General features: G+C 40.5%; 6 protein-coding genes and 1 long non-coding RNA gene across 7 annotated transcripts; 4 read left to right on the top strand and 3 right to left on the bottom strand.

Annotated features, from left to right (window-relative positions):
* The first annotated feature begins 5,337 nt into the window (after positions 1–5,337).
* On the top strand, positions 5,338–5,883 carry LOC108084385 (uncharacterized). Its single transcript, XM_017180577.2, has 2 exons — positions 5,338–5,461; positions 5,522–5,883. The coding sequence occupies exons 1-2, from the start codon at positions 5,450–5,452 to the stop codon at positions 5,852–5,854; spliced, it is 345 nt and encodes a 114-aa protein (XP_017036066.1). The 5' UTR covers positions 5,338–5,449; the 3' UTR covers positions 5,855–5,883.
* A 751-nt stretch (positions 5,884–6,634) lies between these two features.
* Positions 6,635–7,323, bottom strand: LOC108084433 (cuticle protein 38). Its single transcript, XM_017180641.3, has 2 exons — positions 7,232–7,323; positions 6,635–7,166 (listed from the first exon to the last, which is right to left on the bottom strand). The coding sequence occupies exons 1-2, from the start codon at positions 7,241–7,243 to the stop codon at positions 6,696–6,698; spliced, it is 483 nt and encodes a 160-aa protein (XP_017036130.1). The 5' UTR covers positions 7,244–7,323; the 3' UTR covers positions 6,635–6,695.
* Positions 7,324–8,078: 755 nt separating this feature from the next.
* LOC138928578 (uncharacterized) lies at positions 8,079–8,544 on the top strand. The gene is made up of 2 exons (XR_011444987.1): positions 8,079–8,192; positions 8,257–8,544. It is a non-coding gene; the product is annotated as an uncharacterized lncRNA (long non-coding RNA).
* Positions 8,545–9,136: 592 nt separating this feature from the next.
* On the bottom strand, positions 9,137–9,809 carry LOC108084438 (larval/pupal cuticle protein H1C). The gene has a single exon (XM_017180647.3). The coding sequence runs from the start codon at positions 9,713–9,715 to the stop codon at positions 9,251–9,253; it is 465 nt and encodes a 154-aa protein (XP_017036136.1). The 5' UTR covers positions 9,716–9,809; the 3' UTR covers positions 9,137–9,250.
* A 739-nt stretch (positions 9,810–10,548) lies between these two features.
* On the top strand, positions 10,549–11,123 carry LOC108084434 (cuticle protein LPCP-23). The gene is made up of 2 exons (XM_017180642.2): positions 10,549–10,612; positions 10,706–11,123. Exons 1-2 carry the CDS (start codon positions 10,601–10,603, stop codon positions 11,084–11,086), a joined length of 393 nt encoding a protein of 130 aa, XP_017036131.1. The 5' UTR covers positions 10,549–10,600; the 3' UTR covers positions 11,087–11,123.
* An 898-nt stretch (positions 11,124–12,021) lies between these two features.
* LOC108084436 (neuropeptide-like 3) lies at positions 12,022–12,684 on the bottom strand. The gene is made up of 2 exons (XM_017180644.2): positions 12,602–12,684; positions 12,022–12,445 (listed from the first exon to the last, which is right to left on the bottom strand). Exons 1-2 carry the CDS (start codon positions 12,611–12,613, stop codon positions 12,119–12,121), a joined length of 339 nt encoding a protein of 112 aa, XP_017036133.1. The 5' UTR covers positions 12,614–12,684; the 3' UTR covers positions 12,022–12,118.
* A 7,453-nt stretch (positions 12,685–20,137) lies between these two features.
* LOC108084386 (uncharacterized) lies at positions 20,138–20,826 on the top strand. The gene is made up of 2 exons (XM_017180579.2): positions 20,138–20,228; positions 20,291–20,826. Exons 1-2 carry the CDS (start codon positions 20,217–20,219, stop codon positions 20,651–20,653), a joined length of 375 nt encoding a protein of 124 aa, XP_017036068.1. The 5' UTR covers positions 20,138–20,216; the 3' UTR covers positions 20,654–20,826.
* Positions 20,827–22,530: the final 1,704 nt, after the last annotated feature.

Here is a 22,530-nt window from a genome sequence, read left to right as displayed (position 1 = left end):
GCAAATTCGTTTTTACGATCGTCGTTGTGCAGTAGTACCTAAGGTACTTTATATGTACAAATTTTACGAAATGCAGCGAATTCAAAATTCAATCTCCATTGCCCTTCGTAAAAAATCAGGTTCCGTAACTGCTGCCAATGTGATGGATAGTTCGTTTGTTGACAACCTTGTACAGCATGACGACGGATATCACATTCTAAAAGGTCTTCGATCCGCTCCAGCTCACTGGGAAGCTGAGAAAAAAAAAGTCATAGCTATGATAAGGCAATTTGGGCTGCCTACTTTTTTTATAACTTTTTCCGCAGCGGAATCCAAATGGAATGAACTTTTGGTGACTCTTTCTCGTCTATTGGATAATAGAAATATTACAGAAGACGAAGCGGCATCTCTTTCTACAGCCGAAAAAGCTAGATTAATAAGATCTGACCCAGTAACATGCTCCCGATACTTTGACTTTAGGTTTCGACAATTAATTAAATTGTTCAAAAGCTCCGAAATTTTTGGCGAGTTTACTCTGGTCCATTATTATTGGAGGATAGAATTCCAGCACAGAGGATCGCCCCACTCTCATGGAATGTATTGGTTTTCTGGCGCTCCAAAGCTAGAAGGACCAGAAAATTCCGATCAAGTGGTGAGTTTCATTGATCGTTTTATTACAACCACAGGGGACGATCCTGAATTGCAAGAAGTAATTCAATATCAGCGGCATAAACATAGTTCTTCGTGTTTAAGAGAACTGCGTGGCCAGGAATTCTGCAGGTTTCAAATGCCATACCCTCCAATGCCTGAAACAATGGTTTTGTTTCCGTTAGAAGACAACGAACCCAATGTTGAACATTTTAAAGAAATGTTTAAAAAAATTAAAGAGCTTTTAAAGTCAACTTCCGATGAAGAAGCAGCCGTCTTTAATAATTTTGAAAACTTTCTTACCCATCTACAGATAAGTTTTGAAGAGTACAAGTTCGCCATCCGATCAAGCTTGAAAAAGCCTCAGGTATTTCTTCGCCGCAAATTTTCCGATAGGTTGGTAAATGCTTATAACAGGGATATCCTGGGCCTACATAGGGCAAACATGGATATACAGTTTATCTTAGATGCATTTGCCTGTTGTAGTTATATAATTAACTACATAAACAAATCGAACCGTGGGGTGTCGCAACTGCTTCGAGAAGCCATGACTGAAATAAGCCATGGAAATATTTCAGTAAAAAGAAAGTTGCAGCATCTCGGGAGCAAATTTATTAATGCTACGGAAATATCAGCCCAAGAAGCAGCCTACAACATTTTAGGCTTACACATGTCTGAGGCAAGTGAAGGAAATATTTTTGTAAACACTTGCCATCCAGATAAAAGAGTTCGGATAGTGCGATCTAATAGAGAATTAGAGCAGCTTCCTGGGAACTCAACTGACATTTTCGAGCAAAACTTGCTTGATCGGTACGTACAGAGGCATGGAGACTTAGAATCGATATGCCTTGCAGAATTTGCAGCTTGGTACAAATTTTCCAAGGTAAACGCACCATCAGAACCGTCCAACGAAGATTATGATGAAGCGATCGACTTGGAACTAAATGAACAAAATCCCATTTCTAACCAAAGCTACCAACTGCTAGATGGAACTGGGAGTGTCAAAAGACGCAAGCATGCCTTAATTCTTAGATGGGTTCGCTTTAGCATAAACTCTTCCCCTTCTGATTATTTCAGAGAGCACGTAATGCTTTTCTTCCCATGGAGAAATGAAGAGACTGAACTTCTTTCGAATGACAATGAAATGACATTCAGAAATAATCATGAAATCATTAAGCGCAACAAAGAGCAATATGATGTGTTTGATGATATGGAACTAGAGAGAGTTCTTCAAGATTTGCAAAATTTTGAAAGAGAAGATAATGGGCTTCTACCTCAGGAACCTGCCTCTCAATATCTAGATGAAGAATTTAGGGCCTTGGCGGTACCAAACGTCGGACAAAACGTTAATATACTCCAAGATGACAATGCTGTAAATAACACAGAAGATGGCGAACTTCAACTAATTAGACTTCCCCCGTTAGTTTCTGATGATAACCTTTGCTCGCTGTCCAGGTCGCTTAACGCAAAGCAACGTCAGTATTATGCCCACGTAATGCATAATATAGCAGCCAAAAAAACATTTTATGAATATGTTGGGGGAGGTGCTGGAGTTGGCAAAAGCAGACTGATTTCAACTATATATCAGTCTATAACTTGGCGAGCTAATAAGCTACCGGGAGCAACGGATTCTGCAAAGGTCTTACTTTGTGCTCCTACTGGAAAAGCAGCTTTTGGAATTGGAGGACTTACACTTCATTCCGTTTTCTCACTTCCAGTGAATCAAACATCAGGTCCTTTAAGACCTTTAAGCAATGACTCCATAAACACAATGCATTGCAAGCTAATAGACCTCCAATTAATTATCATCGATGAAATCTCGATGGTCGGATCTAAAACGCTAGGATATTTAGATCAAAGACTTCGACAAATTTTTAGAAGCCAAGACGTAGTTTTTGGCGGTAAGTCTATTATAGTGTTTGGAGATCTGAAGCAGCTGTGCCCAGTAGGAGATCGGTGGATATTCCTAGAGAATATCTCAAATCCGTATAACATTCTGGCTGGCACAAACCTGTGGAGTAATTTTAGGTATTTCGAGCTAACAGAAATAATGAGGCAACGGGACGATCATGCATTTGCTTTGGCTTTGAATAACATGTCAGAAGCTAACATGACAGATGCAGATGTGGTGCTTTTTAGGCAAAGAGTTGTCACGCCAAACGACGTTCCGGATGACGCAATCCACTTATTTGCTTCCAATGACGAGGTTAATCAGTACAACGCCTTAAAGCTCGCTCAAATCGCCACAGAAGAGTTTGTTTCAACTGCCATAGATACTGTGAAATCAGCTAATATGTCAGTAAGAAATAAAGAAACAACTCTCAGAAATGCCCAAAATATGAAAACGTCCGAAACCCAGGGACTGCCATATATTCTGCATCTAAAAACAACAGCAAAGTATATGGTTACCGTCAATATAGATACAAATGATGGACTGGTAAATGGGGCAACAGGCCAATTAATGCAGATTGACAACTGCATGGTAAACAACGTTAGGTTAGTAACAAAACTTTGGATTAAGTTTTCAGATCCTACAGTTGGTGCCATGGCCAGGTCAAAAGTTCGGAGAAATGATCATCCAGATTGGACTCCAATTGAAAAAACAGCTCGAGTATTCCAATGCGGAAGCTCAGGACATTCTTCGGTTGATCGAAAACAATTCCCTGTTGTTCCTGCTGAGGCTATAACTATACATAAAAGCCAAGGAGCAACCTACAGCAAAGTCGCAGTGCACCTTAAAAGGGGCATTAAGCGAGCTTCGCTTTACGTAGGTTGCAGCAGAGCAACAAGCGCATCGGGTCTTTTCCTTTTAGGAGACTTTGTTCCTCCAACTAGATTTGGAGCTACAAATGTCCAAGCAGAGCTAGAAAGCTTAAGAGGTGAAAAGGCCTTGACTACGCAGTATGAATTATTGATCAATGGGGATAATGCCATCTCCATGTATTATCACAACATTGAGTCTCTTCGCGCTCATCGCGAAGACATTGCCAATGACAACATTATTTGTTCTGCAAACTTTTTATGTTTTGTTGAAACCTGGACTCTTCCCCAGGAAGAGTACAACTTAAGGGATTTCGACATTATCAGAAGAATTGATAACAATCGGTTAAATGGTATTGGGAAAAACGGAATACTCATATATGCTAAACAAAGTATTTCGTCAAATGTGCAATTTCTTTTTGAGACAAAGAAATCGCCAAGTCCCAGAGCAACCTATCAATCGATTGTTTTTAAATATCTTGACACGTCATTTATAATTGTGTATAGGAGTCCCGGATTTCCTATTGCAAGATTTCGAAATGAAATTAAATCTGAAGTTGAAAAAGTACGCAGAATGGATAATAATAAAGTGGTAATATTAGGAGATTTTAATATCTGCAGATCCTCAGCGAGCGATGTTTTGGAGGAATTTTTGAATGGACATAATCTTTTGTCATTGAATAATTCTGCAACGACAAAACACCAAACCCAAATTGATTGGATATTTTCTGACTCTCGAGTTACAGAAGCTGTTGCCCTTACATATAAAACACCTTATAGCCATCATGATGGTATTTTTTTTAAATATAGCTTGTAAGAGTGTATACTTAAGTTATTTAACAAATTATGGCTATAAGTAGAATTTATTGTAAATATAGTATTGTAAATATATAAAAAAAATTGAAAATATTAACAAATTTTCCAATATATTTCATATTTAGCTATAATTTCCCCCTCGTGGATTGAGACCTTGTCGTGGTGTGGGGGCTTAGTACGTGAATTTCGAAAAAAATAAAATTTACTGAAACTAACCGCAATCCTTACTTAAACTTAAACTCTTAAACTATTTTTTATTTTTTTACTTACTGCAAGGGTATTTCAACTTCGGCTAGCCGAAGTTAGCTTCCTTTCTTGTTTTTTTTATATTTTCTTTAGCTCGGCGGTAAGTGCCAGTCAAAGATTTATGCCAACTACTGCTAAACACCCAAGTGATTTACACGTTCAAGTCGGAGTTGTGCTTGGCCAGAAGCCAAAGTGGACCAAATCCAGTAACAATGGCATTCTGCAGCAACAATAAGAGCAACTTGGTCAATGATTAAATCGTTTCGGGCCCTGTCAGCGTCTTGTTATATCTCTCGCTTCTGAACAAGCTCATTGTGGGCTTTTTCTTTGCTTATGCTTCTGTTTCTGTGTTTTTCTTCTTAATTAAATTAGAGCCAAGGTCGCGTCAAATAGGCTGGGAGTCTCTTGGCGTGTATGGTTAATTAAAATCAAAGTTAGGAGCCACCAAACTCGACAACATGTGGCGTTTGATGCTTGTTGCGTTGGTGGCGCCCAAAAATAGTTGAGGAAAACCCAGTCAGGCGGGGTCAAGAGGCAGGAAAAATGCTGGAAAAAAACAGTTTTTTGGCTGCTAGTTATGCTAATGGCTGTCCCACATTTTCCGTGCCAGTCAAGTAGAAGAAATAAACCAGGAATCCAAGCCGAAACTGGATTGACTGCGGGTGTGGGTGCCAAGCTTTGCCAGGTAGCATTTTTGTGGGTGGCTTGACTGGGCTCCGTTCAGTCTTTCGGCCTGAACAACAGCCTCGACTTGGCTCGCTCAGTTCCGCCCAAATGGGTCACTAATGAGCCATCTGGGCCTGGGAATTCGCTAAAGGAAAAACGCAAAAAAACACCAGCTGCTGGGCAAAAAAAAAACACAGACAACATTTTAGATGATGGCTCGATTGTTTGTGCCAATTCTAACGTAAAGAAGCTAATTCCCTTGGTTCGGGGCCTGTATAAAACCCCGGTGACTTCTTCAACTGCCAAACATAGTTGCAGAGTTCACCCAGCGAAGATGTTCAAAGTTGTGAGTTGCCTCCAAAAATATTTATAGCAATTTTCTTTAACATCTCTCCTTTTCTCATAGGTATTTCTTGTTTGCGGATTGTTGGCTGTCCTGATCCAGGCTCGTCCCAGCTACTTGCCCACATATGAGACCGTGGAGTATGCCCCCAGTGTCGTTGGATATGAACATCTGGCCCTGCCTGCCGCCGTTTCCCATCAGAGCTCCACTGTGGTGCATGAAAAGCGTCCTTATTGGCGTCCCATTGTGGATCACACTCCTCTGCTGAAGACGGCCTATGCTCCAGCCACCTCCATTTCCTATGCTCCTTTGGGATATGCTGGAAGCAGTGCTGGATGGTACGGACCCGAGGTCTGGAGCGGAGCTAGCTATCCTAGCATCTACCTGAAAAAGTAGAGCTATCCGTGGGGAAACCTTAATCTCATGCTGCTTTTATGCTGTGAACCTTTTTACTTATTTTGCAATATTTGAAGTCGAAGCTTATGAAATTTCATATTAAAGGTCAGAATCTAACGTCACAATAAAACCAAAAACGTATTCCGTGATATTCTCAATAATTCAGATATAAATGTATCATTTATTACAAAATAAATATATTTTAAGCAATAATAAAGGAAAAAAGAACTTTCTGAACTACAAATTAAAGATTATTTTTTTGTTTTCGTCAAAAGTATTTCGTCATATATATTCTTAATCAGCATCAAAAGCCGAGCTGAATAAAAATGTACCAATTATCTCAATTTATAAGGGTCCATCCATCATTAAAATTTTAAAAAATTCAATTCTTAAGAGATATTAATATCCATATGTAGTTTTATTAATCTAATAAAAACGGTCACCAGTATACTTTTTTTTATTAGTTATAATTTGTTTAAACTTCGATTTGTTAAAAAATTATCATTTAAAAATGTCGATTAAAAATTATTGATAAACTCATTAATATTTCAACATAATTTTAATTGAAAACATTCTGTTTATTTTCCAAAGAATATCTAAAGTTCTTGAATTGGTGATTTAGCAATTTAGGATCTCATTATTTATATTTGTTTATTTTTACCTTTTATTTAAATTCAAGTCCTAAAAAAGATATTGTTTTTTAAACTGTTCCATTAAGTAGCTCCCTTCCCTTTATTCCATTATACAAAGAACCACATTATTTTGGCATTCACATTTAGTTAACTTTTATTCGTTTTGTATTTTTTTCGCTCAAATTCTTTCGTTCTCGTTTATGGGTTATTTACCAGGCGCTGGCGGCGTAGGTGAGGGGAGCGTGGTGCAGCAGGGGAGCAGGAGCGGCATAGGCCACCGGCGAGGAGTAGGCCAGGGGGGCGGAGTAAGTCAGAGGGGCGGTGTAGGAAGGATACGCAGAGTAGGCAGCCACCGAGGGGGCGGAGTAGGCCAGGGGAGCAGAGTAAGCAACAGGTGCGACGGTCTTCACAATGGGAGCGGCGGCCACGACGGGAGCAGAGTGGACGGCAGTGGTCTTAACCACGGGAGCCACAACATCCTCGACGACGGGAGTGCTGTGCACCTGGGTCAAGCTCTGGTGGCTCACAGCGGTGGGCACACTCTTGACCACGGCTCCGACTTTGGCAAGGACGGGCTCCTGAACGATAGTGGTGGCAGCAGGAGCACTGTAGACCAGAGGAGCGGCGGCCAGGTGACCGGGCTTGGCGGCGGCGACGGCCAGGAGAGCGGCGAGAACGAACTGCGGGTGGAGAAAGGGTTATAATAATCCAAACAAGTGGAGATTAGTAATCCTGAGATCCTTACCAATTTGAACATTTTGGTAATGGTTACTTCTTCGACTTGTGTCGCTGCAAAGGGAGACAGACTTCGAATGTGTTGAGCTGAGGGACTGTCAACGGCTTTTATACGTGAACTTCACTTTCGCAGCTCCCACACACAGGTAACACACAGGTAACTCTGCACACGCACCATCACGAGGCTCTCGGCCATTGAGGCGGATACAATAAGCCATAAGTCGAACGTGCCTGAACGGATTCTGGCCGCTGTCTCCGACTCTCCAAGTCTCCGAGTCTCCGAGTCTTGGCCATAAACCAGATTATTATTCGCGGCCAATTCTCCACCGCTCCTACTCATTATTTCACTTATTTTCGGCCTCGCACTCGCACTTTTGGTTTCATTTCACAACTCACTCGAAGCCAATGCGGACTCATTAGTCGCACGTACTCACCTGGCATTTATTTTCTTGTATCTTATTTTTCGGGGGAAGCAGGAGAACCAAGGGTTATACTTCTAATTGGAAGTCAATGGAATCCAATTTCCGACTCAAACCAAGGTCGGTAAAGCAAGAAATCCTTACTTGGTTTCCAAGAAATTGCTTAAGTAAACCAAATGATTATCTTTAAACATAAAATAATCAGAGTTTACCAAGTAAGAAAATCAGTCGTTGAAATGTAAATGGAATCTCTTTAAATCTAAGCTCTTTGTAAATTTGATCTCTAAGTACATAGGGTGTCACTTTATTTCAGCCTAACACCTGTCCAAAAGTCTGTCTTATAAATAAAGTTACCTTCTTTCTAAAAAACCTGGAGCTAACTTAACTTTTGATTCGATAGAATTTGAGTGCACCTGTGCAACGAGTGCATGAGTCCCTATAACTAAACTTTTTTTTTTCTATAAAAGCAGCCTTTTTCTTATCGCTGCAATCAGTACATTTGAAAAACTTAATAAGAGCAGACAGAACGAAATGAATTTCCTATGGAAAGTGGTGAGAAGCAGTCATTAAATAGCAATAAATAGTTAAAATATATAAAAAAAATGTTCTTTCCTAGATATTGTTTAGCCTTTGGCTGGGCTTCTTTAGCAGCTGCGGATTTGTCCACAATCGTCATGAGATCGAAAAGCGAGAGGTAAACAAAACCTCGAAGGAGTGGCAGTTTCCAGGAGATTTCCTGAAAGCCATTCTGGCGCCCATAGCGAACTTGGCTGACAGAATCGATGTAAATATACCTGGACTAGCCACCTATCGCACAGAGAATATTTCAGATTAGAGTCTAGTTTGTGTTCTACCAGGTTATTTTATTAAATAAATTGTCAAACATTGTTTATATCCAAACAAATTATTCTGTGAAAACCAGAGTTCATTAACCAAGAATCCCAGCAGGATGCCTATTTGGCACCCTTGCATGTGAGGTGTGCGTGTGTTCTCGGCATATGTCCAGTGTTTTCCCAAGGAGCAGCTGCAACAGGAAGTAAGTACGTGCTAGGGGGCAATGAACCAGGACACTTTTTGCATAGAAAGCTAGTCAAGACCACCTGGCAGTTTATACAGAGAATCATTTTAAATTCTGATCACAGAACTAGGTAGAAATAGAGTCTCACTGAAGCTGTTAATACCCTGAAAATAAAACTAATTTAGAGAGAAATTAATGAATCTATTTAATGTAATTGTAAACTAGAGGAATTTATAAAATAAGACTAATTAAAAGAAACTATTCATTTCTGGTCTGAGAATTCTTAAAGCCATTAGACTTAACTATCCTCAATCATAATTAACTATCCTCAATTATACTTTTTTAAATTTAATGTTCAAACCTATTGAAAAATATATATAAATTCCTTAGGTAATCTCAATCTTTATCCCCAATAAAGAGTAATGGCCTGAAAGTCAAGCTGAAAGAAAATCCAAACACCTTTGCAAAGTTTTCGAGGCAAAACATGTATTTATTTAAAATTCGTATCACAAAACCGTCCAGCGATGCATCCTGGTCACCTGGCAGGGGTTGTAGGAGTGGGATTAGGACTGGGAGTCGTACTGGAAACGCTCTACCACACACCGGTGGCGGTGTAGGTCAGCGGCGAGGAGGCAGCCACATGAGCGACGGGAGCCACGGCGGCATAGGTGCTGGCCAAGACGGGAGCAGCAGCGGCATAGGTAGAGTGGACAACGGGAGCGGCGGCGGCATAGGTGGAGTGGACAACGGGAGCAGCGGCAGCATAGCTGGTGTGGACCACAGGAGCGGCAGCGGCATAGCTGACCACTGGGGTGGACTTAACCACAGGAGCCACGACATCCTCCACGATATGCGCCGAGCTGTGCACCACCGACTGGCTCTGGTGGCTCACGGCAGTGGGCACGCTCTTCACCACGGCTCCAACTTTGGCCAGAACGGGCTCCTGGACGATGGTCGTGGCCGGGGCGGCATAGACCAGCGGGGAGGACTCCAGCAGGTGACCGGGACGGGCAGCGGCTACGGCGAGCAGAGCAGACAATACCACCAACTTGAACATTTTGGAAATAAGTTTGGTCTGTATTGACTGATGGGAGAGACTGAGTGTTCGGATTGAGCTTCTTGCGAGAACTGTTGTCGATTGCCCGGCAGCAGTAATCTTTTTATACGACAGCCAAACCAAGATGTGACCTTCCCACTTTGACGCACAATTCGAGTTGAAGTTGAACCCATATCAGATTCTGGCCAGCGATCAATAAGCAATTAGCGTCGGTGGACGGCTCAGCGGAGACAAGCGAGCCAAGAGCTGCGAGTACACAGGAAAATAAACATATCAATTACAGACAACTGGCTCTATAATGAGAAATAGGAGTCGAAAACTAAAACACTACTCTTTGTAATTAAAGCTTTGTTTAGTTAATTTTTTTTTTATGTGGAATATGTTTGAGATATATCCCATTATTTACGGACTAAATACCATTATACTATTATTTAATATAAATAAACCATTTTCTCTGTGTATATTTGGAAGCAATCCACAGCCATTAGGCCCTCTTGAGTGCCATTAGGGGCTGGGGGACTCCTCTGCAGCTGCATTACTTGCACTTTGAGGGCGTGAGTCAGGGTCAGCGTGCAGTGCGTGAGCTTTTGGTTTCAGATTTAGAGTCTCGGAGTGACCAATTGCAAGTCTCATGTTTTATTGTCCGAGCGAGGGCAGATTTATACAACTCATTTCATTTCGTTTTGACTGAGCACTGGCCACCGGCTCGTAAATGTTTTAATTAAACCACACTTTGCGGCTTTTGCAGCGGCGCCGTGAACGCCACGCAATGAAAAATACATTTTTTTAAGCATATATAAGACACCAATTTTGGTTGTGTTATTATCAGTCAACTTTGTTCGCTTCAGCAGCACAACACAGACCAAGAAACAAAAATCCTTCAACATGTTCAAATTGGTAAGTGAACGAAAAAGGAAAATTAATGGAAAATTCGATCCCTCCGGGAAGATATTTATAGATAAAATTATAAATTTCCTCATTATCCCCCAGGTGGTGTTGTCTGCTCTCCTTGCCGTAGCTGTCGCTCGTCCTGGCCATCTCTATGAGTCTCCTGTGGTTTACTCCGCTCCTGCCACTACCTATGTCCAGGAGCAGGTTTTGGCCAAAGTGGGCGCCGTGGTGAACAGTGTTCCCACCTCAGTCTCCCACCAGAGCCAGTCGGTAGTCCACAGCTCGGCGCATGTCGTGGAGGATATCGTGGCTCCTGTGGTTAAGTCCACTCCGGTGGTCAGCTATGCCGCTGCCGCTCCTGTGGTTCACACCAGCTATGCCGCCAGTCCTGTTGTCCACTCTACCTATGCTGCCGCTGCTCCTGTGGTTCACTCTACATATGCCGCCGCTGCTCCCGTTGTCTACAATGCCGGTTGGTAATCCGGAAAACTGGACTCTTGGAGGCTCTGACGAGTGATTTGGATGGTTAGAAAAAAAGCTATTCCTATTGTAAATAAAGTTTAGTTGCGAGTAAAATGTGATTCTTAACAAAAAACACTACCAGTTGTCTTTACTTGGGGATCATGGGGATTTTTATATATAATTATCAGCGATTTAAGCCATTTTGGTGTTATTTTTAAATGATTTACAAGAATTTCATAAGGGATATATCACCATTTTATTTCTTTTTAATTTTTTTTTTAGCTTTGTCAATAAATGCAAATAAAGCTCTTATTTTTGGCAGCAATTATTAACCATAGGATGTGGCATAATTGTTGACAGTTATTAAACTTTAACGAATTTTTAAACTTAATTAGACGTGCCTTAGCTGCTGCATTATACACTAATTTGTTTTAAGATCTAGACTTTTAATGATGGTTACATATATAACAGAAAATATTGATTCTTCCAGAGAATATCTTAACTTTTGTAAAAATCCGCAAATATTCACAAGTTACCACAGAAGCAGCAGTCTATCTAATACAATTACTTACATATGTTACCATTGAGGAATATTTTATTTAAATAGCAATATTTTAAACTAGTTTAAAGTGGTTAAATGTATAAACTCTTTCAGAAAAGCAATTAAAGTCGTATTAAGCAGTTTAAGTTATACTCGTAATATTTTATTTGGCAAACATAGTTAAAAATGTGCCAAAAATTCGTTGAAAAATTTATTGCATATTGTCACGATTTATGGTTGCAAAGACTAAAATGAGTCAACTTTTTGACAACTTTTTCAACAGTAATTTCAAAAGGTTTTAAAGCTAGTTAATTTTAAAATATAAAATAAACACCACCGGATTATTCTGAGCATGAAACATGGATTTATTTACATCAGTCGAAATGTGTAAGAAAAAAAAACAAAACAGCTGGGTAAGGAGAACGTATTAGCATCGGGTTGGGTGGGAAGTGTAACTGGAATCTGTGTAGTTGCTAGCCCACGCAAAGACATCGTCCGCAGGACGACCTCTACCAGGACGGGGCCCAGCCGTGTCCAGCCCACGACGGCGACAGCAGGGTCGTGTGCAAAGCCGGAGCCGAATAGGTCTTGATGATGGGGGCGGCATAGGTTTTTAGCACCGGAGCCACAATAGGTTGGATAATGTGGGCAGAGCTATGCACCTGGCTGATGCTCTGGTGGGAGACAGCACTGGGAATGGTCTTAATGATGTGGCCCACCTTGGCCAAGGCGGGTTCATGGATAATGGCCGGGGCGGCATAGCTGTGGCTCCAAGGATCAGCCTCCAGGTAACCCGGACGGGCGGCCACCACGGCGAGTAGAGCGAAAAACACCACCTTTAAAAAGGAATTTATTAAAATTAAAATATAAGATTAAAGGATACTAGATTCCTTAATTGGAAATAGTATATATTTAAAATATGAAATCCTTTTTCCAGGACTAAAAGTCTTGAAATCGTTTATCTAAAACATTTTCTCTGTTATTCTACTCACCAACTTGTACATTTTGCTAATCCTGGCGATCCTGGTGCGCTAGCTATTGGCTGAACTACTGAACTGTGGGTCTGTGTTGACGCCTCGCCGAATTGTGCTGGCAGCTTGCAATTTGCAACAGCTTTTATACTGCCAAAATCCGAGCAGGCGGCCATGTGCAACCGAATCTTAAAATGCAGAAAACACAATAATAATATTTTTTTCTTTCCTCCTCCTTCAAAGATCGTTAGGAAAAGCTGAAAAATAACGCCAACGGCCACGGCAACAGCAATACATAGCAACAGAAAAGCTGCCAAAGTGTGCATGTGCAGCAGCTGATTCGCTTTGTCTTCGCTTGGGGTTTTCGGCCAGGCCCCCCTGACGACTCCCCAACGGGCCAAAGCTGGCCACTGCCCACCTAAGACATCGTACCCCATTAGGTCGCAAAAAAAAGAGCAGAAAACCAGTCAAAATAAAATGTTTGTCTGTCGCTCTGGCTGTTTGCTGAATAGTGGGCTCTTGGCCCACTCGGACAGCAGGCCAGTTGGCCAGTTGGCCAGCAGCCGCCACTTGCATCACTTCAGGCCCAGAAACAGGCGTCGCAAAAAAAATGTGTTTCACACTTGTCATTTTCCTCAAAGTTGACCGTGAAAATTTTCCGTGGCTGCAACACGCACACAGCCATTACAACCCGCCCAAAGTAGCCCAAGTTCAATGCTAACGCACTTGCGTGTTTCTGTCATGGCCATAACTGGCTCCAAGGGGCCATGTCCCCGTCTCTCCATCTCTGTCTTCATCTACAGTTGTTGCGTCTGCGTCTGTGGCGGGAGAAGGCCGCGTCCATTGGAGGCGGAATCGGTGGCAATCGTCACTGAGTTGGGAAAGGAATGTGCGCAAAGTCACCGGCGGGGCTATTTACTTGCCCATCACGTCGGCCGGCGAACGCGAAACGAAATGAAAATGAATTTCTTCATATTTTTAGCAAGCTTAGCACAGTGTCTTTTGTTTTTTTATTTTTACCAAATTTATTTGTCTCGGTGGAGAGATGAGTGTCCGCACACAGAATGTTTATGGAGCTACAGTAAACCAGAACTAGTTGGCACTTTAATGATAACTCATAATTTCAATAAATGTGGGAATTTAATTAGCTGCTCTTATAAGGTTTATATAGAAGTTGTCATAAATTTAGATAGTTAAATAGTTACTAGAAAAAACTACACTAAAAATGAATTATATTGTGATAAAACTAAGAATAGAAAAGTTGATGATTATGTTTTGGTTTCAAGAATAATTTTAAGCTTAGTTAAATAGATAAGCTTTTATAAGGTAAAAATGTTAAGTGATGTGCTGCAAAAACTTAAATGTTTTAAATATTTCTAAACTTTTTCTAGCCAGTATCTAGGATTTCCGTCAGGCTAGAAGTTTAACAATAAAACTTAACCACTTTTATTTATTTTGGCAGCCTTATTATTATATTTATTTATTTAACGGATAAAATAAATAACCCAAGGATCCTTATTACCCAACCTAAGCCTCGAAACTCTAATTGATCACCGCATTTCTGTACTTTTTTCCCTCTGGCTACTCCGCCACTCCTTGCCTTTCTCCATCCCGTGTGTTTGTTTTTTTTTCTGGTTATGCTAATCTGGAATTGCAATTGTCTGGCATAACAATGGCCAGCTAGACGGCAAAGCGATAAACAGCCAGAGCCACAGTCAGCCACATCCCACATAGAACCGCACTTGGGACTGGAACTCATGCTTGGACTGAGGCTGAGACTGAAACTGGGACTGGTCTGGAGTTCCGCTTTGTGTAATAAGCAAACATCGACAGCGATGGCGATTGCGCAGGCGCACAGATCACACAGACACATACAGGCCCAACTGTACTTGCAGAGAACAGTGGGTTAAAAAAGATAATAACTAATAATAATAATTTTAGAAATTAGGAAAAAAATAAAGAAGAAATACTAGTCAATTCCTTTTTAAATGTAGAATTCCTGAAAGCTATTGGTAAATATTCTATAAAAAATACAACAGCCCCTACATGAAATAAATAACTTTTAAATATTATTAATACAAATTTCTTAAAGCTTTAAGTAAATCTTCCTTCAAAATCAAACTTTGCTTAAATTTGAATTATTATTATTAATTAATAGCAATGATAATATTTTAATTAAAATTCTATAAGACCACTGTGCCCTGTTTGGTGTTTGACTTGGATTGTATTTGCCGCCGTTATGGTGATTTGTCAGCAATTTTTAGCATGATTAATGAAGGCTTCGATCTGGCGACATAACTCCGCTCGCCTTCCGCTCCGCTTGCCTCTTTGTTAGCCAAAATTCTAGAGTGACTTTTAATAGATTTGAGTCTATTTGTGGTAAATTCCTTGGCAATATCCGGGCTGTGTTTTTACCAAAAAAAACATTATAATAACAAGAATAATAATAATAAGAAAAAAACAAGCCAAACACCAAGTGCTGGGTGCCGTTGTGCCAGTATCTCTCGTGGGATCTGGCTCCGGGGGTAATGTTCCCCATGTGGCCACCAGCCAGGTGACAGTTCTGCCTCTGTTTCTGTATCTGTATTTGTATCTGTTTCGGCCAATGCATTGCATAACAACACCAAGAGAGCTCTACTAGCCACATTAAGAAATTGCCAGGCAATTATCATGCACCAAGGGGGAACCAGTTCCCCGGGCAAACTTTTATCGTTACCGTTTAGCACCAAACTCAATTTCGCTTTTAATTAGAGGCATTCACGTTGATCTCCGACTAAGCGTAATGATCAACAATTAAGCCGTGCTTAAAGATCAATTACTTTGAGGGGACTGGGGTGTTGACAGTCTTTCAGACGTCATTACCTATCGGGCTTGTTCTTTTCTCGGCCATAATTAGCTGTGTCTCTTAAGTGCTTCCGAGTCTTTCATGATCAACCTTTGATTTCCCATTGTGTAATTCTGATTTTTATATAGCTAATTGCCTTGAAGGTCAATGTGTGGGACAAATGCTTTGAAACGCATGATGTAAATTATTTATGAAGTCTATTAAAGAGGAAGTAGTAGTTCTTGGAATTCAATTGGAAAAGCAAATGTTAGATAAATAATTAAATTAAACTTTAGCAAGGATTTAAATACCAAAAGCCTTTCCCAACCTTTTAACTAAACTTACCAGTAATGCAACTGAAAAGTTAACCCATTAACTTGTCCATAAACTTTAAGTACAAAATCACTTCGCTCGCAGCCAACACTCCACGCAAGACAAAAGACCCAAAATTAGTTGACCATTATGTTACGTGAAATTCAATATTTCGCTGGCTAGAAAAGAGCTTTTGTTGGCCAAGCCCGATCTGTCGGATCAGAAGGCGCCAGAGCTCTGTGTTGCCAAACACTCCCGGCCACAAATGATCCGACCTGTCCTGTTGCCACAGTTCACTCAGATGTCAGAGCGTTGGATACCTACACTGAAAATTTTCAATTTACACATTAATTTAAATAATCAAAAAAAGGAGGAAGACATTTTTCATGAGACTATCTGCATACCGGATAATTTTTAAGATTTATATAAATTTCTGATAGATAACTTTGAATAGTTTACAAAGGAGTATTTTGAAAATTTGAACATTTTTGTTTTGAAAATTCAATGGAATCTTATACCTGGAATTAGACCTAGTTTTACCTTAGAAGGTGCTATAAACCTTAGATTGCTTTACTAATTTTCCAAGTAATATTCCGCCAAGTGCATTACTCCTAATCCAAACCCAAGAAGGAGCATTACGCAAATGGCGGCCGGTGAGAAATGTGCAGCAGCTGCGGCAAGTAGATCGACTGGCAGGCGAAATAAAAGGTGGCTGGCAGCATATAAAATTCATTTGCTTGGCCCCCCAAAGTAATTACGTTCGACTAACTGGCTGCCACTCTGGCGGATACTCAACGAGCTCATAGCTCATAGCTCACCTATAGCAGGTGGCCAGCGATGGATGGAGCCACCAATTGGCCACTGGCCACTCGCTAAGGTCAGATGTGTCCATCAATTGAGCCGCAGCAACATTCTCGGCACAGAATCGCAAGTGTATGCGGCTGAGTCAGCGGATGCCCGACTTGGCTCGCAGCTTAATTGCAATAACATTGAAAAATACTCGAACACTGAGATTCCTCGCCAGAGATTGGGGCTCCCACTAACCCACTGAACTGAATCGGGCTCTTTTTGGGTGGAGCATGCTTCGTGGAGCGAGAGGTTGCAACACTCGCTGCAACTCGTTCCAATCCCAGCCAGATGCAGTGCTTCCTGGTCGCGATAAGACCGGCAATTGAATTCACTTTGGGCCCCAATTTCGCGGCTCTGGGAGTGCTATGCTGACCAGGGACCGCCGCGAATTGTTGTGTAAATATTTACCCGGCTAAATGCAAATCATGATTAATTTAAGCGACCCGACTAAGGCTCGTATAGTGTCTATCCCAGCCACTGACATTTCAGCACTTGCCGTCCGTGTTGCCTGTCAAAATACCAAGCGACATTCTAATGAGCTCGAGCTCGTGCTCAGCTCGCGGAGTCAAGTGTTCTAGTTTGCCATGGAGCTGAGCTCAGTCGCTGTTCGTGAACTTTTCCAGCAGATGACAGGGCACAATTGGAAGCCTTAAATATCACAATCGATGGCAGACAGCAGCGAAGCCTTGCAGTGCAGGTGAAAATAATAGCACTCAAGATGACAGCAAGAAATTTGGTTATCTATTTATCTACTTTTTAAATTGAATAGGTTTTTGGCTTGATTTTGGAGGCTTATAAAGGGATTTAAATTAATATTAACCTGAGGTCACTGAAGGTTGACTTTTGGGGTATTACATTACCTTTCTTATTCTGCAAACTAGATTATATGAGTTACACAAATTTATAAAGCCATACATGTTTGATAAAATATTTAATACTTTATAAATATGTATTCATACAATTCTTAATAACACTTCTAATTTTTAGAACCATATAGGGTTCTACATCAGTGTCTATATCTTCCGATTTAAATCATATTATTTTCATAGGTATACAAAATAAAATAGAATTTTATTGGTCAGTAAACTTTTTACTCCAAAAACCATTAGATGGCAGCACTACTATTTTTATTGCAATCGTTGGTATTTATTTTATGATACCTAGTATATCTAAATCTTGATTCTCACACACTCAGAAAAACAAGGCAGTTTTTGTGGCAACTTCCCAGACTTGCAACTAATTTCCACGACTAAAAAAAAAACCTGCAACAATTAAATTGGCAAGTGTGAATTTCCGCTGACCAAGAAACCAATGCTGAGGAGCCTGAAAAAAAATACGAAAAATAAAAACAAGAAAGGAAGCTAACTTCGGCACGCCGAAGTTTGTATACCCTTGCAGATTGGTTTTGATGTTTATTTTATAGATTTAAATGCTGAAAACACTCACAAAACAGAGTTTCATTACATTTTACCTATACTTATTATGTTTACAGTTTGACAGTTACAGTTTTACATTCTCAGCTTTATATATTTTATACATTTACCGATCGCTTCTATGGCAGCTATAAGATATAGTTGTCCGATTTTTATGAAATTTATACCAAAATTCTAGAATAATAAAAAAAACGTATATCTCAGAGTAAATAAAAATGCGTTGAAAAACAACGAAGCTATAATTTTATTTCTATTAATTTCTCGATCGTTCCTATGGCAGCTATATCATATAGTCGTCCGATTTTCATAAAATTTTTACCAAAATTCTGGAATAATATAAAATGGCTATATCTCAAAAATGATGCAAAAATATTGAAAAACAGCCAAGTTATACTTTTTTTTCTAAAAATTTATCAAACATTTGTATGGCAGCTATATGATATAGTCGTCCGATCCGGCCCGTTCCGACATATATAGCAGTGAGAGCATATAGAAGACTATATGCAAAGTTTCATTCAGATAGCTTTAAAACTGAGGGACTAGTTTGCGTAGAAACAGACAGACAGACAGACGGACAGACGGACAGACAGACAGACGGACAGACGGACAGACAGACAGACGGACAGACGGACATGGCTAGATCGACTCGGCTGTTGATGCTGATCAAGAATATATATACTTTATAGGGTCGGAAACGTCTCCTTCACTGCGTTGCAAACTTCTGACTGAAATTATAATACCCTGCAAGGGTATAAAAATAGATAGCGATGCTGCAAAGCCAACAGCAATTTGCAGACCGAATTGCGAGTAGTCAAGGTCGCAGCGTGCAAATGTAACACTGGCATAAATTATGCTCTAACTGCGCACCAATACACAGGCAGCAGCTGGTCTTGGGTCCTAACGGTACGAGTGCAAATTGCAGCGAAAATCGCAGCAGCAGCGGCAACACCAACAACACGAGCAGAAGCGGCAGCAATTGCAATTACCAGTGCCAATTGCTGCAGCAAAGACATCGAGAACAGCGAGCAGCGCGGCGCGACAATCGCTGGGATATTATTATAAACTTGCCAGCAGAGCAACAATAACAGCAACAACAAATAAAAAAACAAACAACAATTGACAACCTTAAAGATAAACATTCTGAATGAACACATAAGCAGATACTCTATAAATTATAGAGGTACTCTAGTTTATTCATTGAATGTGCCTCGTTTATGGTGGGAGAAAATGTAAAATAATAATTATAATTACGTAATAATATTCTTTTTAAATAATATATACAATATATAAAAATTAAAATAATATTTTAATAATAAAATATATAAATAAAGGGAAATTAAATTGTTAAATCTCAACAGAATAAGGGGAATTAATGAATTTCAGAGGAACTATTTGATAGAATTATATAAATTCCTAAAAACAACTGAAAAAGACTGTTTAAAATGTATTTAATCATAAATTTAATATTTTCATTTAATTTGATTTAAGAATTGTATTTAACATAGCATATATTTCTATTAAGAAAGAGTAAATCTTTAACCTTAAGCACTCATATTAGGTTATTCTTATTTAAAGTATTTAATTCAATTTTATAAGATGCAAAAGTCATGCTAAAAGTAACTGTGGAAGTGGAAGAGTTAATACTTGCATTTTTCAAAGCAACTTAAAATAAATTTTAATAGTTTTAAAATTCAAAAAGGGCACCTCCTAGTCCACATAATCTTGTCGAGCGCCTGCTTACCACCGCGTTGAACCCAAACCGAGGCAGAGTTCAGCGCTTGGGATCGGAAGGGGTCGATGGATGGATCTCGTCTCAGACGCTGCGGGTAAACAATGCGGCGCTTGACAAAACTGTGTGCGAAAAAAGCAGACAACGCAAAGGCAACCATTGAAATGGAAACGAAACGAGCTGCAATTACAACGGCAACAGCTTCAGACTGCAGACTGCAGCCAGCAGACGGCAGACTGCAAACTGCGGATGCAGACGCTAAGTTCCACAACATTGAAGCCTCGCAGCAACGGCGGATATGGCAACTGGGCTTCAGCTTCAGCTGCAGCCTCGGCATCGGAGCATCTGCATCTGCCACTGGAAGTGCAGCAGCTGTTGCCGGTGGGGGCCAAGTGGCAAGTGAATAAAAGCCACCTACAAGCCATCGAGTGGCATCAGTTGCCAGCAGCCAACGAGCCACCGAGGATTAAGTCACCCACCCACAACAGCATGATGAAACTGGTAAGGATCTGGGGAGAGGAAAAACTCTCCAACAAGGATTAAGGATTCCTACCCTTTCCCAGATACTGTCCCTGCTCTCCCTTTGTGCCTTGGCAGCAGCTCGTCCTGGCTTCCTGCACGGCCACCATCACCACTATCCGGAGTATCCTTTATATCCGCATCACCATCATCATGTGGAGCCACTGCATGTGGCCAAGATTGTCCACCTGCCCGCCGCCGTCTCCCACCAAAGCTCCACGGTGGTGCACAGTGTCCCCCATCACATCATCAAGCCAGTGATCCTGCCCACAGTGGTGAAGACGGTGGTGCATCCTCCCATCCTCAAGGCTTATCATCCTGCGCCGCTCATCAAGGCCTATCATCCTTACGATCCTTTCCACCTGCATCACCACCATCACGATTTCCATGATTTCCATCACTATTAATCGAAGATTAATTCACAATGCTGACCTGACTGATGATGATAATGATAACTGACTACGAGGAAGATGATGATGATGATGCATACCTGTGTATGCTGTGTATGTATGCGTGTGTGTCAATAGCTGAACTGTTGAGTCGTAAAGGATGTTTCGCTGTAAGCTGCTGGATAAATATTCCGCCTAACCTTAATATACTGTACATAAAAAGATACAATATCTGAAAGTTTGGTTTACACATTTTGGTTGGGTTTGGGGTATAAAAATCTTAGAAAATGTTAAGTTTAGTGTTCAAACATGAACACGGTTTTAGATAAGAAGCATCTGTTAGCGATAAAGTCCCAGCAGCAGAGCACGGCCTAGCACCATATCTATCTATTAATACAACCGGCACTTGAGCCTATGTAACAAGTAACCCGAAATATGACCTCCTGCGAGCGGTCTGGGTTTGTTTAAGATATGTTCTTTCGGGGTGACTGTTTGCACCCTTATCGTACTTTAAATACTTCCCACGATTGGGAACTGTCCGATGCGTGGGTCTAGAACTAAGATCTACAATGTACATTCTCATGTTAGCTATATAAGCTAGGGTTTGAATGGAATAAAATCAGTTTCTTACAAAAACTCAACGTATGAAGACGTCCTCTAATTCGGGCGGTCTTTCATTTAGTCTTAATATTGTGAATGGATAGATGGATAAAAAAGTTAAAGAATTAAGTCATTGGTTTCTAAAGGATTGATATTCATGAAATATTTATTTAAAAGTTTGGTTTATATTTCTGTAGTTGAGTAAAAAGAGGGCAATTCTTACTATAAGATTTGTTTTAAATCATTTATGAGCAAGTATTGTTAAAGGTTCTTTTAGATGTAGAAAGCACATTAAAAATCAAACATCTCACAAGAATTCATATATTTATTAAACATCCTTTATTTATTTGACGTTCATGAAAAAAAGATCCAAATAGCACTCTTGAAAACGATACCCCACGCACGTATCTACTGAAGCATACTTGCTCAGTTATAATTAATTATTTCTCTGTTTCCACCAGCTTTGTGGCAAATAGGAAATGGATACGGCAGCTGACGCAAAACGAGGTCTGATCTTTCTCTGTGTCGCCACGAATCGCTTTTGCCAACCGCCAACCAAGTGACATAATTGGCACATAATCATAATTAACCAAAAAAATCATTCGATACATTCGGTCCGGTATTCGGTTCGTCGTCGGGGGATGGGATGGCACATTTCCCATGGTGACAACACACGTTGGCTCTCCATGTGGCAACCAAATGCATTTTCGCAGCGTTATGCAAATCAGTGCATAAGCAGCATGATGAATGTCTGCATTGGGGAAGGAGGAGGAGGAGCTGCCTCGCTGGTGTTGGCCAAGCGAGGTGATAAATAGTCACTGCTGTGCGGCAGGGCTGTTTTCCAGCCCATTGTAAGCCAGAAGGGATCCCAGTCTATTTCAAGTTCAAGTCTGTTTTGCCTTTGCAATTGGCCCGGCTCTTTGCATAAGCCAGAATGCAAATTGCCCCCACACTCGCACACTCACACTCAGTCAGAATTATTCACATTCAGAATTAGCTTAATCGACGAACATTGCCATAAAGGCAGGCAAATGGGATATATTCGAGCATTTAATGTGACATAAACATCTAATTGATGTATTTATTATGGCCAATTTGCAATGAATACGAAAGAGTGTTGGGCGTAGTTCGGTGTATTTGCTTCTCTGCTTCTCTGGCAAACAAATAAATTCGTACTTCCTTGTTTGGTGCATTAAAAACAAATCAAAATCAATATCAATCAGCGGTAACCCTGAAATGTTTTTGGCTTTTTGTTTTGGCCTGCCTTTTCATCGGCCAATTTAGCCGCAAATCGG

Source organism: Drosophila kikkawai, chromosome 3L (genome assembly GCF_030179895.1).
Source record: "Drosophila kikkawai strain 14028-0561.14 chromosome 3L, DkikHiC1v2, whole genome shotgun sequence".
Classification (NCBI taxonomy): domain Eukaryota; kingdom Metazoa; phylum Arthropoda; class Insecta; order Diptera; family Drosophilidae; genus Drosophila; species Drosophila kikkawai.
This window is presented reverse-complemented; position numbering and strand designations above follow the sequence as displayed.

Excerpts from the sequence above, each read along its gene's own strand:
- LOC108084438 (XM_017180647.3), bottom strand. The coding sequence starts at position 9,715 with ATGTTCAAGTTGGTGGTATTGTCTGCTCTGCTCGCCGTAGCCGCTGCC.